Below are 20,488 nucleotides of genomic sequence, written 5' to 3' on the forward strand. Positions count from 1 at the left end.
AAACAATCAAACATTTCTCCTATGCTGAGCTCAATTTCAAGGTACTTTTTGTCATGAAAGCAATCAAAATCATATCTATTTCTGTAATATATCTTCCATTCTATCAAATGAGACCAAAAAACCGAGAATACAGCCATAAAGCCACATGAAAATACCACTAAGGGGTGCCTAATTGCTGAGAAGTGAACTCCATTATTTATGTATAGATTTCTCTCATTTTTGGTGTACGTTAAGAAGCATCTTTCCATCATACATTGCCCAAGTTTCAATAAGATAGTCCAACAAACAAATGAGATACAATTCCCTAGATCAAGAGCAAGAGCCCCTCACCAGCATCAAAGAACCTGCCCTGAGGTCTGCTAGCTTATGGAAATTTTGCTCGCGTATGGAAGCAAAAAATCGACCAATCGACTGCTCGTATTTGGAAAAACTCGCAGGTGGATGTGCTCGCAAGTAGAGGTTCCACTGTATTACAGAAATAGAGATGATTTTGATTGATTTTAATACTGAAAATAGGTTGAAATTGAGGTCAAAGTACAGTGGACCCCCGCATAACGATTACCTCCAAATGCAACCAATTATGTAAGTGTATTTATGTAAGTGCGTTTGTACGTGTATGTTTGGGGGTCTGAAAGGAATAATCTACTTCACAATATTCCTTATGGGAATAAATTCGGTCAGTACTGGCACCTGAACATACTTATGAAGTGAAAAAATATCGTTAACCGGGGGTCCACTGTAGAGGCAATATTCGATTTTTTCTATGTTCAAGAGTAAACAAATGATGCCACGCATTCAATACACGTCAACTGGAGAGTCTAATATATGTTCATGAATGCGGTGATATTATTTATACAATTATTATAATACTGCGTAACAGTAAATCTTCTATTTTTTGGTGTGAATAAAAATTCTTTATGTGAATAAAATATCAAAATGGAATTCATCTGTACAGCCTGGAAACATAACTAATAAACAGAGGAAATGTTATTTTAGTGCCAGGAATACCTGCAGTGTTTATTCTGGACCCTATTTTGAAATTGGAATATTTTGTACTTTGTGTGAAATTGGTCAAATTACCAATTTCTGATCACTATTTTGGGTAATTGAAATAGTTGATTGGGTAGTTTCTTGTGCTCACTCGATAAAATAGAAGTGATACTAGTGACATAGCTAAGAATTTGGTTGACTGAAATAATGTAATTGGGCTAAAATAGGAGTCAAACTGGGCAAAATCCCTGATGTGTAAATATCATTGTTGCAGTAAAATTCATGACAGTGCAATTTCATCAAAAGATTGTCTACCATTTCATAAAAAAAAAAAAAAATTCTAAAATTCTTGGACCCTGTGGACAAGGTGTACAACTACAGGATGGACCCTCAAAGGGTTAATTTGAAGGCAGTTCACCATATGAGTGGATATTTTTCCCAAGGACTAATATTAGGCCTTCCCCTAAAACACAGACCTTGCCCTAAGAGTGAAGGGAAAATATCCCACCAGGTATCAGAGCAGTTTATCACGCGTGACTTATGGTCTTGGAGATGAAATTCGAACAGCCAGTTATCAACAATGCCAGTAACATTTATGTGAATTATGAGAGTTTGCTATAGCTGTATCATGAGACATTATATAAACAAGCAGTTAATAAGAGTTGCCTGCCTTGGACACTGAAGGTGTCCTCTAATATTCTGCAAAGCAAACTTGCTGTTAGACCTTATACAATGTAATTCCAATAAGTGAATTCACAAAACTAGTACAATGGATGCCTTAGCTGCCCAGTGTGGTCACATCCATGCATACATTGGGTACATTTTGTATTAATTCAGTGTTTTTAGTGCTTGTAACTGCAAAATAAGCCACCATGGGCCTCAAGAAAGCTTCTAGTGCCAACCCTGTGGTAAAAACGGTGAGAATTAAAATTGAAATGAAGAAGGAGATCATCACAAAGTATGAAACTGGAGTGCATGTCTCCGAGCTGCCGGGTTGTATAACAAACCCCAATCAACCATCGCTACTATCTTGGCTAACAGAAAGGCAATCAAGGAAGCTGTTGTTGCCAAAGGTGCAAGCATCTTTTCGAAACACAGATCGCAAGTACACGAAGATGTTGAGAGACTGTTATTGGTGTGGATAAACGAAAAACAGATATCAGGAGATAGCATCTCTCGAGTGATCATATGTGAAAAGGCAAGGCAGTTGCATGACGATTTAATTAAAAAAATACCTGCAACTAGTGGTGATGTGAGTGAATTTAAGGCCAGCAAAGGTTGGTTAGAGAGATTTAACCCTTTCAGGGTATAGGATGTAGTACTAGATTTTTGACGTACTAGTACGCCTAAATTCTAGTGCCCTCAAATCTAGTGAGAGAAAACTGGTAGGCCTACATATGAAAGAATGGGTCTATGTGGTCAGTGTGCGCAGTATAAAAAAAAATCCTGCAGCACACAGTGCGTAATGAGAAAAAAAAAAACTTTGACCATGTTTTTGGATTAAAACAGCGACTTTGCACTGTATTTTCGTATGGTATTTATTGTTGTATTCTAGTTTTCCTGATCTCATTTTATAGAATGGAAGGCATATTACAGAAATTGAGAGGATTTTGACTGGTTTTATAATGAAAAGTACCTTGAAATTGAGCTCAAAGTAGCAGAAATGTTTGATTTTTACCAAAGTTCAAAAGTAAACAAATCATGCTAAACGCTGATATTATTTATACCATTTCTACACTAATGCAGTAGTCTGCATAGCAGTAAATCTTCTATTTTTTGTGAGAATAAAAATTCAAAGTGGAAGGCAAAAGAATGTAAGAGGGGTGTGGGGACGTGACTAATGAACAGAGGAAATGCTATTTTAGTGCCAGGAATGTCTTTCTTGTTTATTCTGGACTCTATTTGGAAATTGGCATCTTTTGAAATTTGTGTGAAATTGGCAAAATTGCTAAATTCTGACCACTGTATTGGATAGTTGAAATTGGTAAATGGGTGGTTTCTTGTACTCATTCGATAGAAAAAATGGAGTTCTAGCAAAATAGTTATGATTTTTGTCGACTAGTACACTGGAATTGGTTGAAAATAGGGCTCAAAGTGGGCAAAATCGCCGATGCGTAAACACCGTTGAGACCGCTAACTTCGCGAGAGCATAATTCTGTAAGTTTTCCATCAAATTTCTTACTTTTGGTGTCATTATGATCGGGAAAAGATTCTTTATCTTTTCATACAAAAAAATATTTTTTTTTTTTTTTTGAAATTTGGGCGACCCTGAGAACAAGTCTGGGAGAGGGCCTGGGGACCCTGAAAGAGTTAAGAATCATAGTGGCATACATAGTGTGATAAGGCATGGTGAGGCTGCCTTATCTCCCCTCCTCCCATCCCATCACTCATCACCACATCCTCAATAAAGGTAAGTGTCATTTACTCTTTATTACACAATATACATATGTATACATGTATTGTGCATCTATCCTTCTGTTTGGGAGTAGGAAAATGTATATTTCATGTGGTAATATTTTTTTTTTTATATTTTTGGGTGTCTTGAACAGATTAATTTAATTTCCATTATTTCTTATGGGGAAAATGAATTCAACTAACGATAATTTCGTCTAACGATGAGCTCTTTGGAACGGGTTAATAACGTTGGTCGAGGGTCCACCGTATAGTGATACCAACACTGTTTTACAGGTGTGAGGTAAGGATTTTGAATACTGAAGTGAGGAGGAGGCTGGAGGCAGTGAAGATGTCATGTTTGAGAGCAATGTGTGGTGAGAATGCCGTGTAGAGAATTCAGGATACAGAAATTACTCCATTCATTATCCAAACTCCTGAAATTAATATTACTCCCAGCATCCACTTTAAAAAAAATTCTTCTGAAGTAGAGAATCTGAAGGTAATGACACCAAAAGTACAAAATTTGATGGAAAAATTACAGAATCATGCAGGTGCAAAGTTAGTGATCTAGGTGCTATTTATGCATTGGTGATTTTGCTTACTTCGAGTCCTATTTTAACCCTTCTGGTGTCGGTCCCGTTATGTCATGGCTTTGAAGCCAATGTTGGTCCCGTAATATGATGCCATGAGCTCAGCTCACTCAGATAAGCTGTGAGCAATAAATTTGCACCTAGATTTCAGAGAATGGGTCTGTGCAATAAGTATGCACCATTTAAAAAAATCCTGCAGCATGCAGTGTATGGGAAAAAAATTGCAGCCGTGTTTTTGGTTTAAAACAGTGAATTTGTAGTGTATTTTTGTATGGTTTTTATGGATGTATTCTCGTTTGCTTGGTCTCATTTGATAGAATGGAAGATTTATTACAGAAACAGAGATAATCTGATTGGTTTCAGACTGAAATTAGCTTAAAACTGAGCTCAAAGTAGCGGAAATGTTCAATTTTTGCCAATGTTCAAGAGTAAACAGATCACATCACGCGTCCAATACATTTCAACTAGTGGGTCTAATATGTGCTCACATATGTGCTGATATTAGTTACGTATACACTTATTACAGTAAGGCATAACTGTAAATCTTCTATTTTTTGTGTGAATAAAAATTCAAAATGGAAAGCAAGCATAATATAAAAGGAGCCTGGATATGTGACTAATTAACAGAGAAAATGTTATTTTAGTGCCAGGAATGTCTGCATTGTTTATTCTGGACCCTATTCTGGACCCTGATTCTGAAATTGGCCAAATTACCAATTTCTGATCAGTTTATTAGGTAGCTGAATACATAAATGGGCGGTTTCTTGTACTCAGTCAATAGAATAAAATGAGTATAGACTCTCTGACCAGTATTTATACCTAAATAATGCATATTAGAGCAGATTTCCTCTATTCTGTTTCTTACAATATACAGTACATTACTGCATAAACATTTAAGAGTATGCCAGGAATGTTATAAATGATACAAAGGTGATATTACAACAATATCAAAGATTGTTAGGTAAGACACATATGCAACAGTTAGGTATCTTTATTATGAAACGTTTTGCCTACACAGTAGGCTTCTTCAGTCAAGTACAGAAAAGTTGATAGAAGCAGAAGATACTTGAAGACGATGTTGCATATGTGTCTTACCTAACAACCTGTCGGTATTTTATACCATTTTAATGTTCAATATCAAAGATGGTTGACACAAACCCACTACCATTATAGTATGCTCCTCACTTTGTAACGAATTTGTTTACTGACGTGTTCATAGGAGTGGAACTCCGTCATAGTGAGGAGAGACTGTACTAGCAAAACAGCTATGAGCTTGGTTGACTGGAACAATGCAATTGGCCCAAAACAGGGCTCAAAGTGGGCGAAATCACCAATGTGTAAATATCACTGAGATCATTAACTTTGCAATAGCATAATTCTGTAAATTTTCCATCAAATTTCGTACTTTTGGTTTCATTACCTTAGGAAAAGGATTCTCTATCATTTCATAAGAAAAATTTATTATCTTTTCTTTGCTTTTTAAGTCTGCAACCCTGACACCAAGTTTGCGAGCAGGGGTCGTGACACTGAAAGGGTTAAGTAAATTTCATTCTCTATTTGACCAAATTTTTAACTACAGTAGACCGTCATTTAGCATGAGTTTATTTGGCACGATTTGGGTACAGCACGATTGAAGAATTGCAGCACAATTTTATGTAACACGTCGTATGATGAATTTAATACGGTGTGAGGGAAAAGTGGGTTGTAAGTGGGGTTATGGTTGTTCAGGCAACCAGGAACCATTAGCGAGTTACGCCGCGCACCCCCCCTCTAGTGGGCTGGGGCGAAACGCTAGTTCCTGGTGTCTGATTTGTTTCAATTTCTACTCCTGGTAGTATTGACCTTACCTGGAATGGGTTGAAGTTTGGAGAGTCACTTCACCTCCACTCTTCTCCTGGAAAGGTAAGGTGATCTACCAGGAGTATTACTGTTTGTTGTTTTCTTTTGTTTGCTGGTTACCAGTAATGATTTTGGCATTTACCACTCTTTTTCGTTCTTAACCAGTAAACTGTCGAAACGTATATATACGTTTTTTCAACATTTGAAAGTATGTAAAAAAGTAGATTTTTTTTTTTTTTTTTTTTTACATTTGAAAATGTGTAAAACAACGTAGATCTACTATTTTTTTTGTTATATTTGAAAATATGTAAAAAAAAAAACGTAGATCTACTTTTGGAGCACTACACATGTGAACGTAGATCTGCTTGGACCGTTTACGGGTTAAATGTTATATTATCATAACCATTGGTAACCAGTTTATTTTTTCTTATTACCAGCTGTTCCTAGCATGGTCATCCAGGGTAGATGCCAGATAAAGGAGCAAGATACTTGTTAACCCTCTGAGGGTTTCGGCCGTACTAGTACGGCTTACGACCCAGGTTTTTGACGTACTAGTACACCTAAATTCTAGCGCCCTCAAATCTAGTGGGAGAAAGCTGGTAGGCCTACATATGAAAGAATGGGTCTATGTGGTCAGTGTGCACAGTATAAAAAAAATCCTGCAGCACACAGTGCACAATGAGAAAAAAAAAACTTTGACCGTTTTTTTGGAATAAAACAGCGACTTTGCACTGTATTTTCGTATGGTATTTATTGTTGTATTCTAGTTTTCTTGGTCTCATTTTATAGAATGGAAGACATATTACAGAAATTGAGATGATTTTGACTGGTTTTACAATGAAAAGTACCTTGAAATTGAGCTCAAAGTAGCAGAAATGTTCGATTTTTACCAAAGTTCAAAAGTAAACAAATCATGCCAAGCGTCCAATACACGTCAACTGGTGAGTCTAATATTCTTTTGCAAGTGCGCCAATATTATTTACACCATTTTTTACACTAATGCAGTAGTCTGTATAACAGTAGATCTTCTATTTTTTGTGAGAATAAAAATTCAAAGTGGAAAGCAAAAGAATGTAAGAGGGGCCTTGAGACGTGACTAATGAACAAAGGAAATGTCATTTTAGTGCCAGGAATGTCTTTCTTGTTTATTCTGTTTATTCAGAAATTGGCATCTTTTGAAATTTGTGTGAAATGGCAAAATTGCTAAATTCTGACCACTGTACTGGATAGTTGAAATTGGTAAATGGGTGGTTTCTTGCACTCATTCGATAGAAAAAATGGAGTTCTAGCGAAATATTCATGTTTTTTGTCGACTAGTGCAGTGTAATTGGCCGAAAATGGGGCTCAAAGTGGGCAAAATCACCGATGCGTAAACATCGCCGAGACCGCTAACTTCGCGAGAGCATAATTCTGTAAGTTTTCCATCAAATTTCATAATTTTGGTGTCATTATGATCGGGAAAAGATTCTCTTATCTTTTCATAAGAATTTTTTTTTTTTTTAAATTTGGCCGACTCTGAGAACGAGTCTCGGAGAGGGCCTGTCGACCCTCAAAGGGTTAATTGAACTAATTAACATTGTTCAACTACTACCGGCCCTTATTTATCCTACTTGTGGTGCTCCAACTAAGTAGTACAGGAGATTCCAAAACATCGGACTGTTACCATCCGCCCAAGATTACCTACATCATCTTTAACATCAGAGATCTGTCCAGGGCCTTACCTACTCCTGCCCAACTACAGCACCAGGACCAAAGGCCATTTTTATTATATTTAAGTAAAATCCTCAAAAAGTCATTATTCTTATTATTCCTAGAGTCGTTTCTTTATTTAGACATTCCACTGACAATGGCGACCCTGCAAGGATCCGACTCTTGAAGCAACATCGTCCTGATGGTTCAACTGGTTGTGAGTATAACATTTAAGATAGAAAAGGGTGGGTTAGTTGAGGTGTCAAGTCATTATTGGTAGTCTGGTTGACTTACCGTTGTTTGGTTTTAGGGTTCGGTTTAGAAGTTTGCCTATTTGTTGGACCTGGGGAACTTTGATAATAACTCCTCCTGTGTGAACCATGCATATTTAGCTTAGTGAAGGCTATTGAGCCCACAAGTGTGTTCTTCCAGGGAGATAAGCTTAGTTCATTTTCTTCTTTGGGAAGTTTAAAGTGTGCGGTCTGTGTCCCTCTTTTGCAACAGACGTTCCTGTTAGTTTGTTAGTTCAGATGGGTCAAGTTTGGTGCATAATATTTCTTTTTACAAGATGGATGCCTTAGATTTCTGGTTGAAAGCTGGAAAGGAAATGGGATTTACTGGACAGAACCTTGATAGTTATATTACTGCTAAAATGGCTATTGAGGAGAAAAAGGAACAGGAAAGACTAGCTCGAGAGGAGAAAAAGGAACAGGAAAGACTAGCTCGAGAGGAGAAAAAGGAACAGGAAAGACTAGCTTGAGAAGAAAAAAGACTAGCTCGAGAAGAGAAAAAGGAACAGGAAAGACTAGCTCCGGAAGAGAAACAAGAACAGGAAAGGATAGCTAGAGAAGATAGAGTTCAGGCAAGAGAGGTAGCCTTCAAAATGAAGGAAATTGAAGAACAGGCTAAGCAGAGGGAGTTAGAACAGTCAAGGTTGGAATTAGAATCCAAGAAGATAGAACTATCTAAGCAGAAAATAGATGAAGGGGTACTAGAATACCCTTCCCAAGAACCAAATACAGTGGACCCCCGGTATTCAATGGCATCGGTATTCGATGCATTTTAACGCAAAAATTTTGCCTCGGTATCCGATCGAAAACCCGGTATTCGATACGATTCGTACGAGACGTGTCCACATGTGGCCTGAACTGCCCTGTGTGTGCCAGTGTTTACAAGCCAGCCAGTGTGCGCACATCTAAGGATACATTCGGTACATTCCATATTATCATTGTTTTTGGTGCTTGTTTCTGCAAAATAAGTCACCATGGGCCCCAAGAAAGCTTCTAGTGCCAACCCTGTGGTAAAAAGGGTGAGAATTAATATGGAAATTAAGAAAGATTTTGAAGGGTTTGGGGCTAACCCTGAGAAGCCTATGCCAGTTGTGGAGCCCATTGTGCCTACTTAAAAAATTAAGGAAATGTGTGCACAGTGGGTTGAACTGCAAACCTTTATGGATGAAAATCACCCTAACACAGCTATAGCAAGCCGTGCTGGTGACTATTACAATGACAATGTTGTGGCCCATTTTAGACAAATCGTAAAGGAACGGGAGGTACAGAGCTCTATGGACAGATTTGTTGTGCGACAGAGGTCCAGTGACTCTCAAGCTGGTCCTAGTGGCATTAAAAGAAGAAGGGAAGTAACTCCAGAAAAGGACTTGCTACCTCAAGTCCTAATGGAAGGGAATTCCCCTTCTAAACACTAACACCATCCACACTCTGCCCTCCTCCCATCCCATCAATCATCACCAGATCTTCATTAAAGGTATGTGTCAATTATTCTATTGTTATTGTTGTTATTGTAATTATTTTATTGCATTAAACTTAATATTTCATGTGGTAAAATAATTTTTTTCATACTTTTGGGTGTCTTGCACGGATTAATTTGATTTCCATTATTTCTTATGGGGAAAATTGATTCGCTTTTCGATATTTTCGGTATTCGATGAGCTCTCAGGAACGGATTAATATCGAATACTGGGGGTCCACTGTATTAGGATGCCACAGATACCACCTTTCACAGAACAAGATGACATCTCGGCATATATTACTCAATTCGAGAGTACTGTCACTCTCTGTGACTGGCCATCAGATTCTTGGGCTACTAGGCTTGGCTTACTATTGTCAGGTTCAGCATTAAATGTCTATTCCACCCTACCCTCTGATGTTATTGCTAATTACAGCCTGCTGAAGAAAGCTATACTTCAGGCTTTCAAGAAAACAGTTCATCATTACAGGTCAGAGTTTAGGCACATTAAAATAACTCTAAATCAAAATTATATGCAGTTCTTAACAACACTTTTCAGATTATTTGATTCGTGGATTGATAGTGCTGAAGTCGACCACGATTTCGACTCTTTACGAGACCTGATGGTTAGAGATCAATTCCTTTCTTCTGTAAACTCTGATTTACAAATATTCATAAAAGAACACAACATTCATACAGCTTCAGAAATGGCACAAGCTGCAGGCATATATGTGTGTGCACATAATAATTATCCTAAAGTGCGTAGTAGATATAAGTCTGTTGTGCCTAAACAATCTGAGGGATCCAAAACCTTCATACCGAAGAATTCCACAGTAAAGTGTTTCAACTGTAATGAACTGGGCAATAGACGGCCCAACTGTCCTAAGAGAAAAGGTGAGAATATCGGTGTGTTTCACCGAATCTAATATCACTGCACTTTTTAGTGAAGGTACAGTTAATGGCATAAATGTGTCAACAATTCTTAGAGACACTGGATGTTCCTGTATTGTTATCTCGAGTAAGCTTTTCCCTAACCTAGATTCATCACATTGTAAGTCCACTAAATTAACCGACTATTTAGGAAGAAGCGATGCTTTTCCAACAGTCAGATGTTTCATAAGGTGCAAATGGTTCTCAGGATGGGTAGATGCAGTAGTTGCCCCAATAACCTCATGTTCTGTTTTGGTTGGGAACATACAAGGGGCTACTTTCCCATCTGAAAGAGACTGTTTAGAATTTGGAAGAGTTTCCAAGAAAGGGTTGGAACCTAATACAGTGGACCCCCGCTTAACGATCACCTCCCAATGCGACCAATTATGTAAGTGTATTTATGTAAGTGCGTTTGTACGTGTATGTTTGGGGGTCTGAAATGGACTAATCTACTTCACAATATTCCTTATGGGAACAAATTCGGTCAGTACTGGCACCTGAACATACTTCTGGAATGAAAAAATATCGTTAACCGGGGGTCCACTGCACTTCTGTTTCTTCACAGATAGCTCCAGAGGTGATTCAAATGGATAACTTAAATCAGAGTGCTGACAGTTATGAAACTCCGGGAACACCCTTAGTAAGTCAGTCACCAAAACCGGAAAACGCAGAAACCAGTGAAAAACTAAGTGTGACAAAATCTTTTCAGCAACAGGACACGATTAAAGTCCTTACCAGAGCTCAGTCTAAGGTAAAACCTATCAACCTATTAGTTCTTTCCAAAGGAAAACCTATTGAGCTGTCTCACATTGATGTAGAGGGTCTTCAAAAGACTTGTCCTTCCTTAGAGGAAACTCGTAAGTTAGCTTTAAATGGCAACATGATACAAAGAAAGAAATTTTCTTGTAAGTTTCAGTTCAAACATGATCTTCTGTACAAGACTATAGTGTCTGCGGACAAACCCAATGACGTGGGTCGAAGTCTGTTAGTCATTCCGAGGGATTGCCGGGAAACTATTTTAAAGAATTCTCATGACCTACCATTCTCTGGCCATTTTTCACACAGGAAAATCTATAATAAGATCAAAGACCTATATTTCTGGCCTAGTATGTCCTCTGACATCTATAAGTACTGTAGATCATGTCATGTATGTCAACTTTCCTCACAAAAGGATAGAACTAAGAGAGTTCCTATGGTAAAGATGCCAATTTTCTCAGTCCCTTTTGCTAATTGCAGTGGATATAGTTGGTCCTATCACTCCTCGCTCATCAGGAGGTCATAAATATATTTTAACTATGATTGACTATGCATTCAGCTTCCCAGAGGCGGTACCCTTAAAATCCATTACGTCCACAGAAGTCGCAGAAGCCTTATTTTCTATTTTTTCACGTGTAGGTATACCTTGTGAAATTCTGTCGGATCAAGAGGCACAATTCACTTCAGAATTAATGGAACAGATTCATCAACTTGTGGGTGTTAAACCTCTTTTCACTACACCTTACCATCCAATGTGTAACGGAAGAGTGGAGCGACAACACTCCATCCTGAAGTCAATATTCAAGAAACTATGTATTCTTCTAGGTAGTAGGTTGGTAGACAGCAACCGCCCAGGGAGGTACTACCGTCCTGCCAAGTGAGTGTAAAACGAAAGCCTGTAATTGTTTTACATGATGGTAGGATAGCTGGTGTCCATTTTTCTGTCTCATAAACATGCAAGGTTTCAGGTACGTCTTGCTACTTCTACTTACACTTAGGTCACACTACACTTGCGTATAGAAGCATATATATATATATATATATATATATATATATATATATATATATATATATATATATATATATATATATATATATATATATATATATATATATATATATATATATATATATACACACCCCTCTGGGTTTTCTTCTATTTTCTTACTAGTTCTTCATCTTGTTTATTTCCTCTTACCTCCATGGGGAAGTGGACTAGAATTCTTCCTCCATAAGCCATGCGTGTTGTCAGAGGCGACTAAAATGCCAGGAGCAAGGGGCTAGTAACCCCTTCTCCTGTATATATTACTAAATGTAAAAAAAGAAACTTTTGTTTTTCTTTTTGGGCCACCCTGCCTTGGTGGGATATGGCCGGTTTGTTGAAAAAAAAAAATGTATTCTTAAACCAACTGACTGGCATAGATTTCTACCATGTGCTCTCTTTGCAATGCGTGAGATTCCAAGTGATTCCCTTGGTTATTCCCCTTTTGAATTGCTTTATGGGAGACAAGCTCGTGGACCACTATTTATCTTGAATGAACTATGGTCCAAAGATATTAAACCTGAAGTTCAAAACAGCTATCAGTTTCTTTCAGATCTGAGGGAAAGATTGGAAGAAACCGCTGATTTGGTCATTAAAAACCTAAAGATGTCTATGGAAACCTACAAGACCTATTTTGACCATAAAAGCTCCAAACGTAAGTTTAATATTGGTGATGAAGTTTTAGTTCTTCTACCTGACAAATCCAACAAATTGCTAATTACCTGGCACGGACCGTATAAAGTAGTGAAGGTCTGTAATAAGGTAGATTATCTCTTGGATGTCAAGGGTAAGGAAAGAATGTATCATGTCAATATTTTGAAACGGAACCACCGTAGAGAAGTTAATCTTTGTTTAAACTCCTTTGATGAATAAACTACATCTTACAGCATAGTTACAAGTGGCGATTCATACGAGTGTAAAGTTTGTATTATAGATGATGAGTCTCTTACAGAATCGAAGGAACTACTGGATATCTTAACGGATAATCCGTTACCGAATAACTCAAATGTCAACATCAACAGTGAACTACCAAATAAACAAAAGTCTCAAGTAAGTGCCTTAGTAAATACCTTTTCAGACATATTCACAGAGATTCTAGGACTTATCACCACTGTTGTACACAAGATTGAATTGTCAGATCATGAACCAGCAAGGCGGAAAATCTACCCTGTTCCCATTCACTTACAGAAAACATTTGATAATGAAGCTGACAAATATTTAACTTAAATATCATAGAACCTTCTAAATCAGCTTTCTGTTCACCAGTTGTTATGGTAAAGAAACCAGACAATTCTTACAGGCTAGCACAAGATTTCATTATTTAAATACTATCACTAAATGGGATGCAGAACCCTTGCCAGTAATCGATCATGACTTGTATAAATTCCATGACTGTAAATTCTTCTCGGAGTTAGATATCTCACAAACATACCATCAAGTACCATTACACCCAGACTCGAAACCATACACTGCTTTCCCTACTCATAGAGGACTAATGCAATATTGCACAATGCCTTTCGGCTTGGTTACTGCGTGTGCCATGTATATTAGGCTTATGAGAATAGTCCTTTCTGATCTCAAGAATGTCTCAGTATATTTTGATAATATTTATATCATGACACATGTCTGGGAAGACCATCTAACTACACTGTCGCTGGTTTTGAAAAGACTAAGAACTCATGGCCTTACGTCAAGCCACAGAAGTGCTTTCTTGGCTATCCCAAGGTACAATACCTCGGGTTTATTATCTCTGACAACAATTTATCACCACTTCCTAATAAGATTAAAGCCATTTTAGAAAGTACATTCCCTACTACAAAAAAGTTGTTAATAAGTTTCCTTGGATCCGTTAATTTTTACAGAAGTTTTGTGCCAAATTTAAGTGGTTTAGCATCAGTCCTCACAGACTATTTAAAAAAGTGTGTTAAGGAACCTCTTAGTTGTTCTGAAGAAGCCATTCAAAGCTTCAAACAAATTAAAAGAATATTTTCCAGCCCCACTTCCTAAAATTACCAGACATTAATAAAATTTTTTGTCTCCGAACAGAAGCCTCCCATTCTGGACTCGGGGCTGTACTGCTTCAGTATTATGAAGAGACTCTTTTCCCTGTATCTTTCGCCAGTAAGAAGCTTCTGCCAAGAGAAGAAAGATACTCCACTGCGGAGAAAGAATGTTACGCATTAGTATGAGGTATAAGTAGATTCAAATAGTACTACCTATATGGAAAACCCTTTGTGCTTGAAACAGATCACAAGCCACTGACGTACTTGGAAAACTTTAAAGGTTCAAATAGCAGACTCTTGAGATGGGCTTTGGCTATTCAGCCCTATAAGTTTAAAGTGTATATATATCTGGCTCTGAAAACCACTTTTCAGATTGGCTGAGCCGAGGTTGTACATAGTTCTTTTCCCTCTGTTAATCAACTTATTAACTCCATCCATAAGTTTTGGAAAGGGGGTATTGTGAGGGAAAAGTGGGTTGTAAGTGGGGTTACGGTTGTTCAGGCAACCAGGAACCATTAGCGAGTTACGTAGCGCACCCCCCCACTAGTGGGCTGGGGCGAAACGCTAGTTCCTGGTGTCTGATTTGTTTCAATTTCTACTCCTGGTAGTATTGACCTTATCTGGAGTGGGTTGAAGTTTGGAGAGTCACTTCACCTCCACTCTTCTCCTGAACAGGTAAGGTGATCTACCAGGAGTATTACTGTTCGTTGTTTTCTTTTGTTTGCTGGTTACCAGTAATGATTTTGGCATTTACCACTCTTTTTCGTTCTTAAATGTTATATTATCATAACAATTGGTAACCAGTTTATTTTTTTTTATTACCAGCTCTGTTCCTGGCGTGGTCATCCAGGGTAGATGCCAGATAAAGGAGCAAGAAACTTGTCAATTTGACTAATTAACATTGTTTGACTACTACCGGCCCTTATTTATCCTACTTGTGGTGCTCCAACTAAGTAGTACAGGAGATTCCAAAACATCGGACTGTTACCATCCGCCCAGGATTACCTATATCATCTTTAACATCAGAGATCTGTTCAGGGCCTTACCTACTCCTGCCCAACTACAGCACCAGAACCAAAGACCATTTTTATTATACAGTGGACCCCCGGCATATGATGGCATCGGTATATATTAAATCCAGTATACGATACATTTTAACGCAAAAATTTTGCCTCGTCACTCGTTAAAAAACCCGCCACGCGCGATTTGTCTGGGACATGTCCAAGTGAGGCCTGAACTGCCCCGTGCGTGCCAGTGTTTACAAGCCAGCCAGTGTGCTCGCATCTAAGCATACATTCGGTACATTCCATATTATCACAGTGTTTTTGGTGCTTATTTCTGCAAAATAAGTCACCATGGGCCCCAAGAAAGCTTCTAGTGCCAACCCTGTGGTAAAAAGGGTGAGAATTAATATGGAAATTAAGAAAGATTTTGAAGGGTTTGGGGCTAACCCTTAGAAGCCTATGCCAGTTGTGGAATCCATTGTGCCTACTTCAAAAATTAAGGAAATGTGTGCAAAGTGGGTTGAACTGCAAACCTTTATGGATGAAAATCACCCTAACACAGCTATTGCAAGCCGTGCTGGTGACTATTACAATGACAATGTTGTGGCCCATTTTAGACAAATCTTAAAGGAACGGGAGGTACAGAGCTCTATGGACAGATTCGTTGTGCGACAGAGGTCCATTGACTCTCAAGCTGGTCCTAGTGGCAGGAAGGAAAGTAACCCCGGAAAAGGACTTGCTACCTCAAGTCCTAATGGAAGAGGATTCCCCTTCTAAACATTAACAACTTCGACACTCTCCCCTCCTCCCATCCCATCAATCATCACCAGATCTTCATTAAAGGTAAGTGTCATGTATTCTATTGTTAGTAGAGTACTACTAACTGTGCATGTCTTCTTCAGTTTGTGTGCATTAAACTTAATATTTCATGTGGTAAAACTTTTTTTTCGTAGTACTTTTGGGTGTCTTGCACGGATTAATTTGATTTCCATTATTTCTTATGGGGAAAATTAATTCGCCTTCCGATAATTTTGGCATACGATGAGTTCTCAGGAATGGATTAATATCGTATACTGGGGGTCCACGGTATTTAAAATTTAAGTAAAATCCTCAAAAAGTCATTATTATTATTATTCCTAGAGTCGTTTCTTTATTTATTTATTTATTTTTCCATTAGTTTTTTGCTCAGATGGAGGGCGTTCCACTGACATATGGTTCAGTTTGTGGGAAGGAAAAAAAAAATTACCTTTTCCTCAAGCGGGCGCCTTGTTGTGGATCAGCGGGGGACACCTCCCGTCGTCCCCAGCCACTCCCCGACAACACCCCACCATCCCAGCATTCGTACTTCATATGTGTCCAGTCCAACTTCTCTAGTATAAGCTTGTGATTGTGAATTGTGTTTTGATCTTTTAATTGCTATATCTTGTATCTGCCAAGCAAACATGACACCCAGTAGGCATACAAGTGTTGCCCAAAGTGGTGAGAAAAGGTGTAAGCATTTAAGTCTTAGTATTAACGAAGGAAACAAAGATATTAGACAAGACATCTTGTGGCCATAATGAAGTGTTACTTTGTACACATAAAAAGAGTTAAACATAAGTTTGTGTGACTGACTGACTTACTGAGTGACTTGACTGACTTACTGAATGACTTGACTTAATAAATAACTTGACTGACTTACTGAATGACTTGACTGACTTACTGAATGACTTGACTGACTTACTGAATGACTTGACTGACTTACTGAATGAACTGACTTACTGAATGACTTGGCTGACTGACTGAATGACTTAATGACTTGACTGACTTACTGAATGACTTGATTAACTTACTGAATGACTTGACTGACTGAATGACTTAAAGTTAGACACTCCAGTACAACCATCAACTTCAGTACCAGAACCTCTACCATCCACCTCAGCCCAGTAGGACCACAGCATAACTCTCCACTCTCTTCACAATCATCCACAAACACCAGCACCCACAATTTAAGGTAAGAAATATTATTTCTGTTACATTTGTAGTCTTAAGCAGTAAAACCAACATAATACATCACAACAATGAACTGCAATTACATATTCAATTTTATTTTTGTAAGATGTGGAGGCCTAAAAAAAAAAGTTGTTTGGTTTTTTTTTGAGGCTCTTAGGAACGTAACCCTATTTTTCCCATAAGTTCTTCAGTTCATCTTACACGGTTTTTTACCTAACACGGTGTTTTCAGGAATGTAACTACCATGTTAAATGACTGTCTACTGTATTTCACAAGAATGCTTTCCATTCCATTGAATAAGTAAAAGAAACCATGGTATTTTAGCCAATTTTACACAAAATTTAAAAAAATACCAATTTAATAACAGTGCAAAATAAACAACACAGACATTCCTGGCACTAAAATAACATTTATTTTGTTCCTTAACCCTTTCACTGTCACGACCCCTGCTCGCAAACTTGCTCTTAGTATCGCAGAATTTAAAAAAAAAAAAAACTCATGAAATGATAATCTTTTCCTGATGGTAATGAAGTAAAAAATATGAAATTTGATGGCAAACTTACAGAATTATGCTCTCACGAAGCTAGTAGTCTCAGTGACATTTATGCATTGGTGATTTTGCTCAATTTAAGCCCTATCCTGGGCCAATTCCATTGTTCCAGTCGACTATATTCATAGCTATTTCACTAGAACTCCTTTTCTTCTATTGACTGAGTACAAGAAACCACCCATTTACCTCTTTCAACTACATAATAAAGTGATCAGAAATTGATAATTTGGCCAATTTCATACAAAATTCAAGAATAAACAATGCAAACATTCCTAGTGCTAAAATAGCATTTTCTCTGTTCATTAGTCATGTCTCCAGGCCCCTATTCTATTATGCTTGCTTTCTATGTTGAATTTTCATTCACACAAAAAATAGAAGAGTTACTGTTATGTAGACTACTTCACTACTGTAAAAATGGTATAAATAATATCAGAACATTTGTGAAAGCATATCAGACCCACCGGTTGACATGTATAGGACGTGTGGCGTGATTTGCTTACTCTTGAACATCATCAAAAATCCAATATTTCAAGCAACTTCTGATCTGTAAACCATTCAAAATCATCTCTATTTCTCTGTAATATATCCCCCATTCTATCAAATGAGGTAAAGAAAATGAGAATACAACCATAAATACACCATCCGACTTACGAATGAGCTTGGTTCCGACCAACCGGTCGTAAGTCAAAATGGACATAAGAACATAAGAAAGGAAGATCACTGCAGCAGGCCTGTTGGCCCATACTAGGCAGGTCCTTTACAATCCATCCCACTAACAAAACATTTGCCCAACCCAATTTTCAATGCTACCCAAGAAATAAGCTCTGATAACTCTATCCACTCATTTGCAAGTCCCACTCAAATCCAACCCCTCTCACTCATATATTTATCCAACCTAAATTTGAAACTACCCAAAGTCCTAGCCTCAATAAGCCAACCTTTGAAATTGCTGACATACTGGGTAGGGCATAATGTCAAACCTTTGCTATATAAAGTACCTACATAGTACTGTAATGCAAGGGGCTAGCGGCAGCGGCAGCAACGGTATCCTACCAGCTCTTCTTTCTCAAAAAAACATCGCCCATCAAAACTTGTGATGGCCTAAGGTGAAAGTTCAACTACATGAACCCACGTAGACCACAACATGACCCAAGAATACTAAGAATGTAACCCAAATCTTGACAAAATTAGAAGATCTAAGGAAGACAGCCCTGCTAACCCAAACACTGCCTCCGCTGCCAGACAACCACTTAACCCAAGCTCCGAGAAAACAAGCCTTCTCCTCCATTGCTACACAGTATCTACTTCAGTGATACTATGAAAGGATATCGCAGAAGAAACAACACCAGTAATAAAAGAATAACAGCAAGGACCCTAGAACTCAACTTGTCTACCCAGCAGGACGCCAGTGTATCATCAACCCCCCTCACCGCCGCCACCCAGGGAACAACAACAACAACAACAAACATGGCTGACTCCCCCTCCAACTCCACTCCCTTCAAAGGATTCATCCATGATAACTCAGGTATGATTATTCCTGACAATATCAAGGACTACATCGTTGCTCTAGAAAATGAAATCAAAGATATCAAAGCAGCACTCGAGCGACGAGATTCCAAGATAACCAACCTCGAGAATAAGATCCAAAACCTTGAAGAGAAGATTACATCGGGAAGTGTTGACACAGAAAATACTCTAAAAGCAGCTATAGCCAGTCACACTGAGCAAATAACAACAATAAATATGAAGGTTGAAGAAGCAATCAAGGACTGGAATCAGAACATGCACACTCGACTAAATGAATACCTTGATTTCCAAGACGACAAAACTGAACAAGATAAGTTGTCTGATGCAGTTATAATAAACAGTCCACACATTCCTAGTGACATAACACAAGCACAGTGCAAAGAAACTGCTGTCAGGATAATACAGAACCACGTACAAGTCATCGTGCAAAACAATGAAATCAAAGAAACACGTTTGCTAGGAAAACCAGGAAGTAAACACAGTATAATGATCAGACTTCATTCATACGATAAAAGAAAGGACCTAATTAAATCAGCAATTACAATGAAAAATGGAGTGTACATAAATGAGTGTCTAACAAAAAAACGTCAAAACCTTCTGTTCAGGCTGAGAAAACTTAAACAGGAAAACAAAATACATCAGTGTTTCACGCGAGATGGGAAAATACTAGTAAGGAAAACATCAACAGGACAACAATATACCATCTCAAACGAACATGATTTCTCTACCTTCCTTAGAAAAGCTGACATTTCTGTAACAGATTAGATAAGTGCCCTTAATACATATATACGTGTGGTGCATATAGTGTACGTTACTATTATATTGTACATTATTATTTTTATTATTTTTCATCACTAGCTAATGCCAACTACCTCCAATACTCTATACTTCTTTCTTACTGCTATTAATTGCTCATAATTTTAAATTACAAGTCAAATCTTACTCCAAATTAATAATATTCATTTTTCTTACCTGTCCATTTAATTTTGTTTATCACTACTTGTTTTTTAGTCACTTTTCATTGTGTATGCAATTAGTGTATATTCCAATTACTTTTTTGCAAGTACCAAAACTATCTTTTGCTAGCTAGTACCAACTACCTCATTTTTTTTACTTTTATTGTGCAATAAACTGCTCAATTTATCTAATATTACAAATCAGATCTTACTCCTAAACCAATATTATTTCATAGTGACCATCTGTCCATTTAACTTTGTTTACCATTACTTAATTTTAGTCCCTTATATATTTTCTCCTTTATTTTAGCTTTATATAACTACCCTAGTTTATACATTCACAATTGTTAAAATAATCAAGGTGCTATTCTCAGGTGCTAAAGTAGAACAAGTTCACAATTTTGCCATTATATTCCAAAACTCATTTATTTTATAGTACTACCTACTATCATATTCCCAAGCTCCATTATTTGATCATCA

At 37.6% G+C, this 20,488-nt stretch overlaps 1 protein-coding gene across 1 annotated transcript in view; it reads right to left on the bottom strand.

Annotated features, from left to right (window-relative positions):
* LOC128706073 (myotubularin-related protein 9-like) overlaps positions 1-20,488 on the bottom strand; it is a 178,002-nt gene that overhangs the window by 16,984 nt on the left and 140,530 nt on the right. The window contains exons 6-7 of the mRNA XM_070093314.1: positions 16,230-16,363; positions 13,990-14,133 (exon numbers count right to left, since the gene is read on the bottom strand). Coding sequence (XP_069949415.1) covers positions 13,990-14,133; positions 16,230-16,363 — 278 coding nt within the window. The remainder of the gene's footprint in view (positions 1-13,989; positions 14,134-16,229; positions 16,364-20,488) is intronic.

Source organism: Cherax quadricarinatus, chromosome 3, assembly GCF_038502225.1.
Source record: "Cherax quadricarinatus isolate ZL_2023a chromosome 3, ASM3850222v1, whole genome shotgun sequence".
NCBI classification, from domain to species: domain Eukaryota; kingdom Metazoa; phylum Arthropoda; class Malacostraca; order Decapoda; family Parastacidae; genus Cherax; species Cherax quadricarinatus.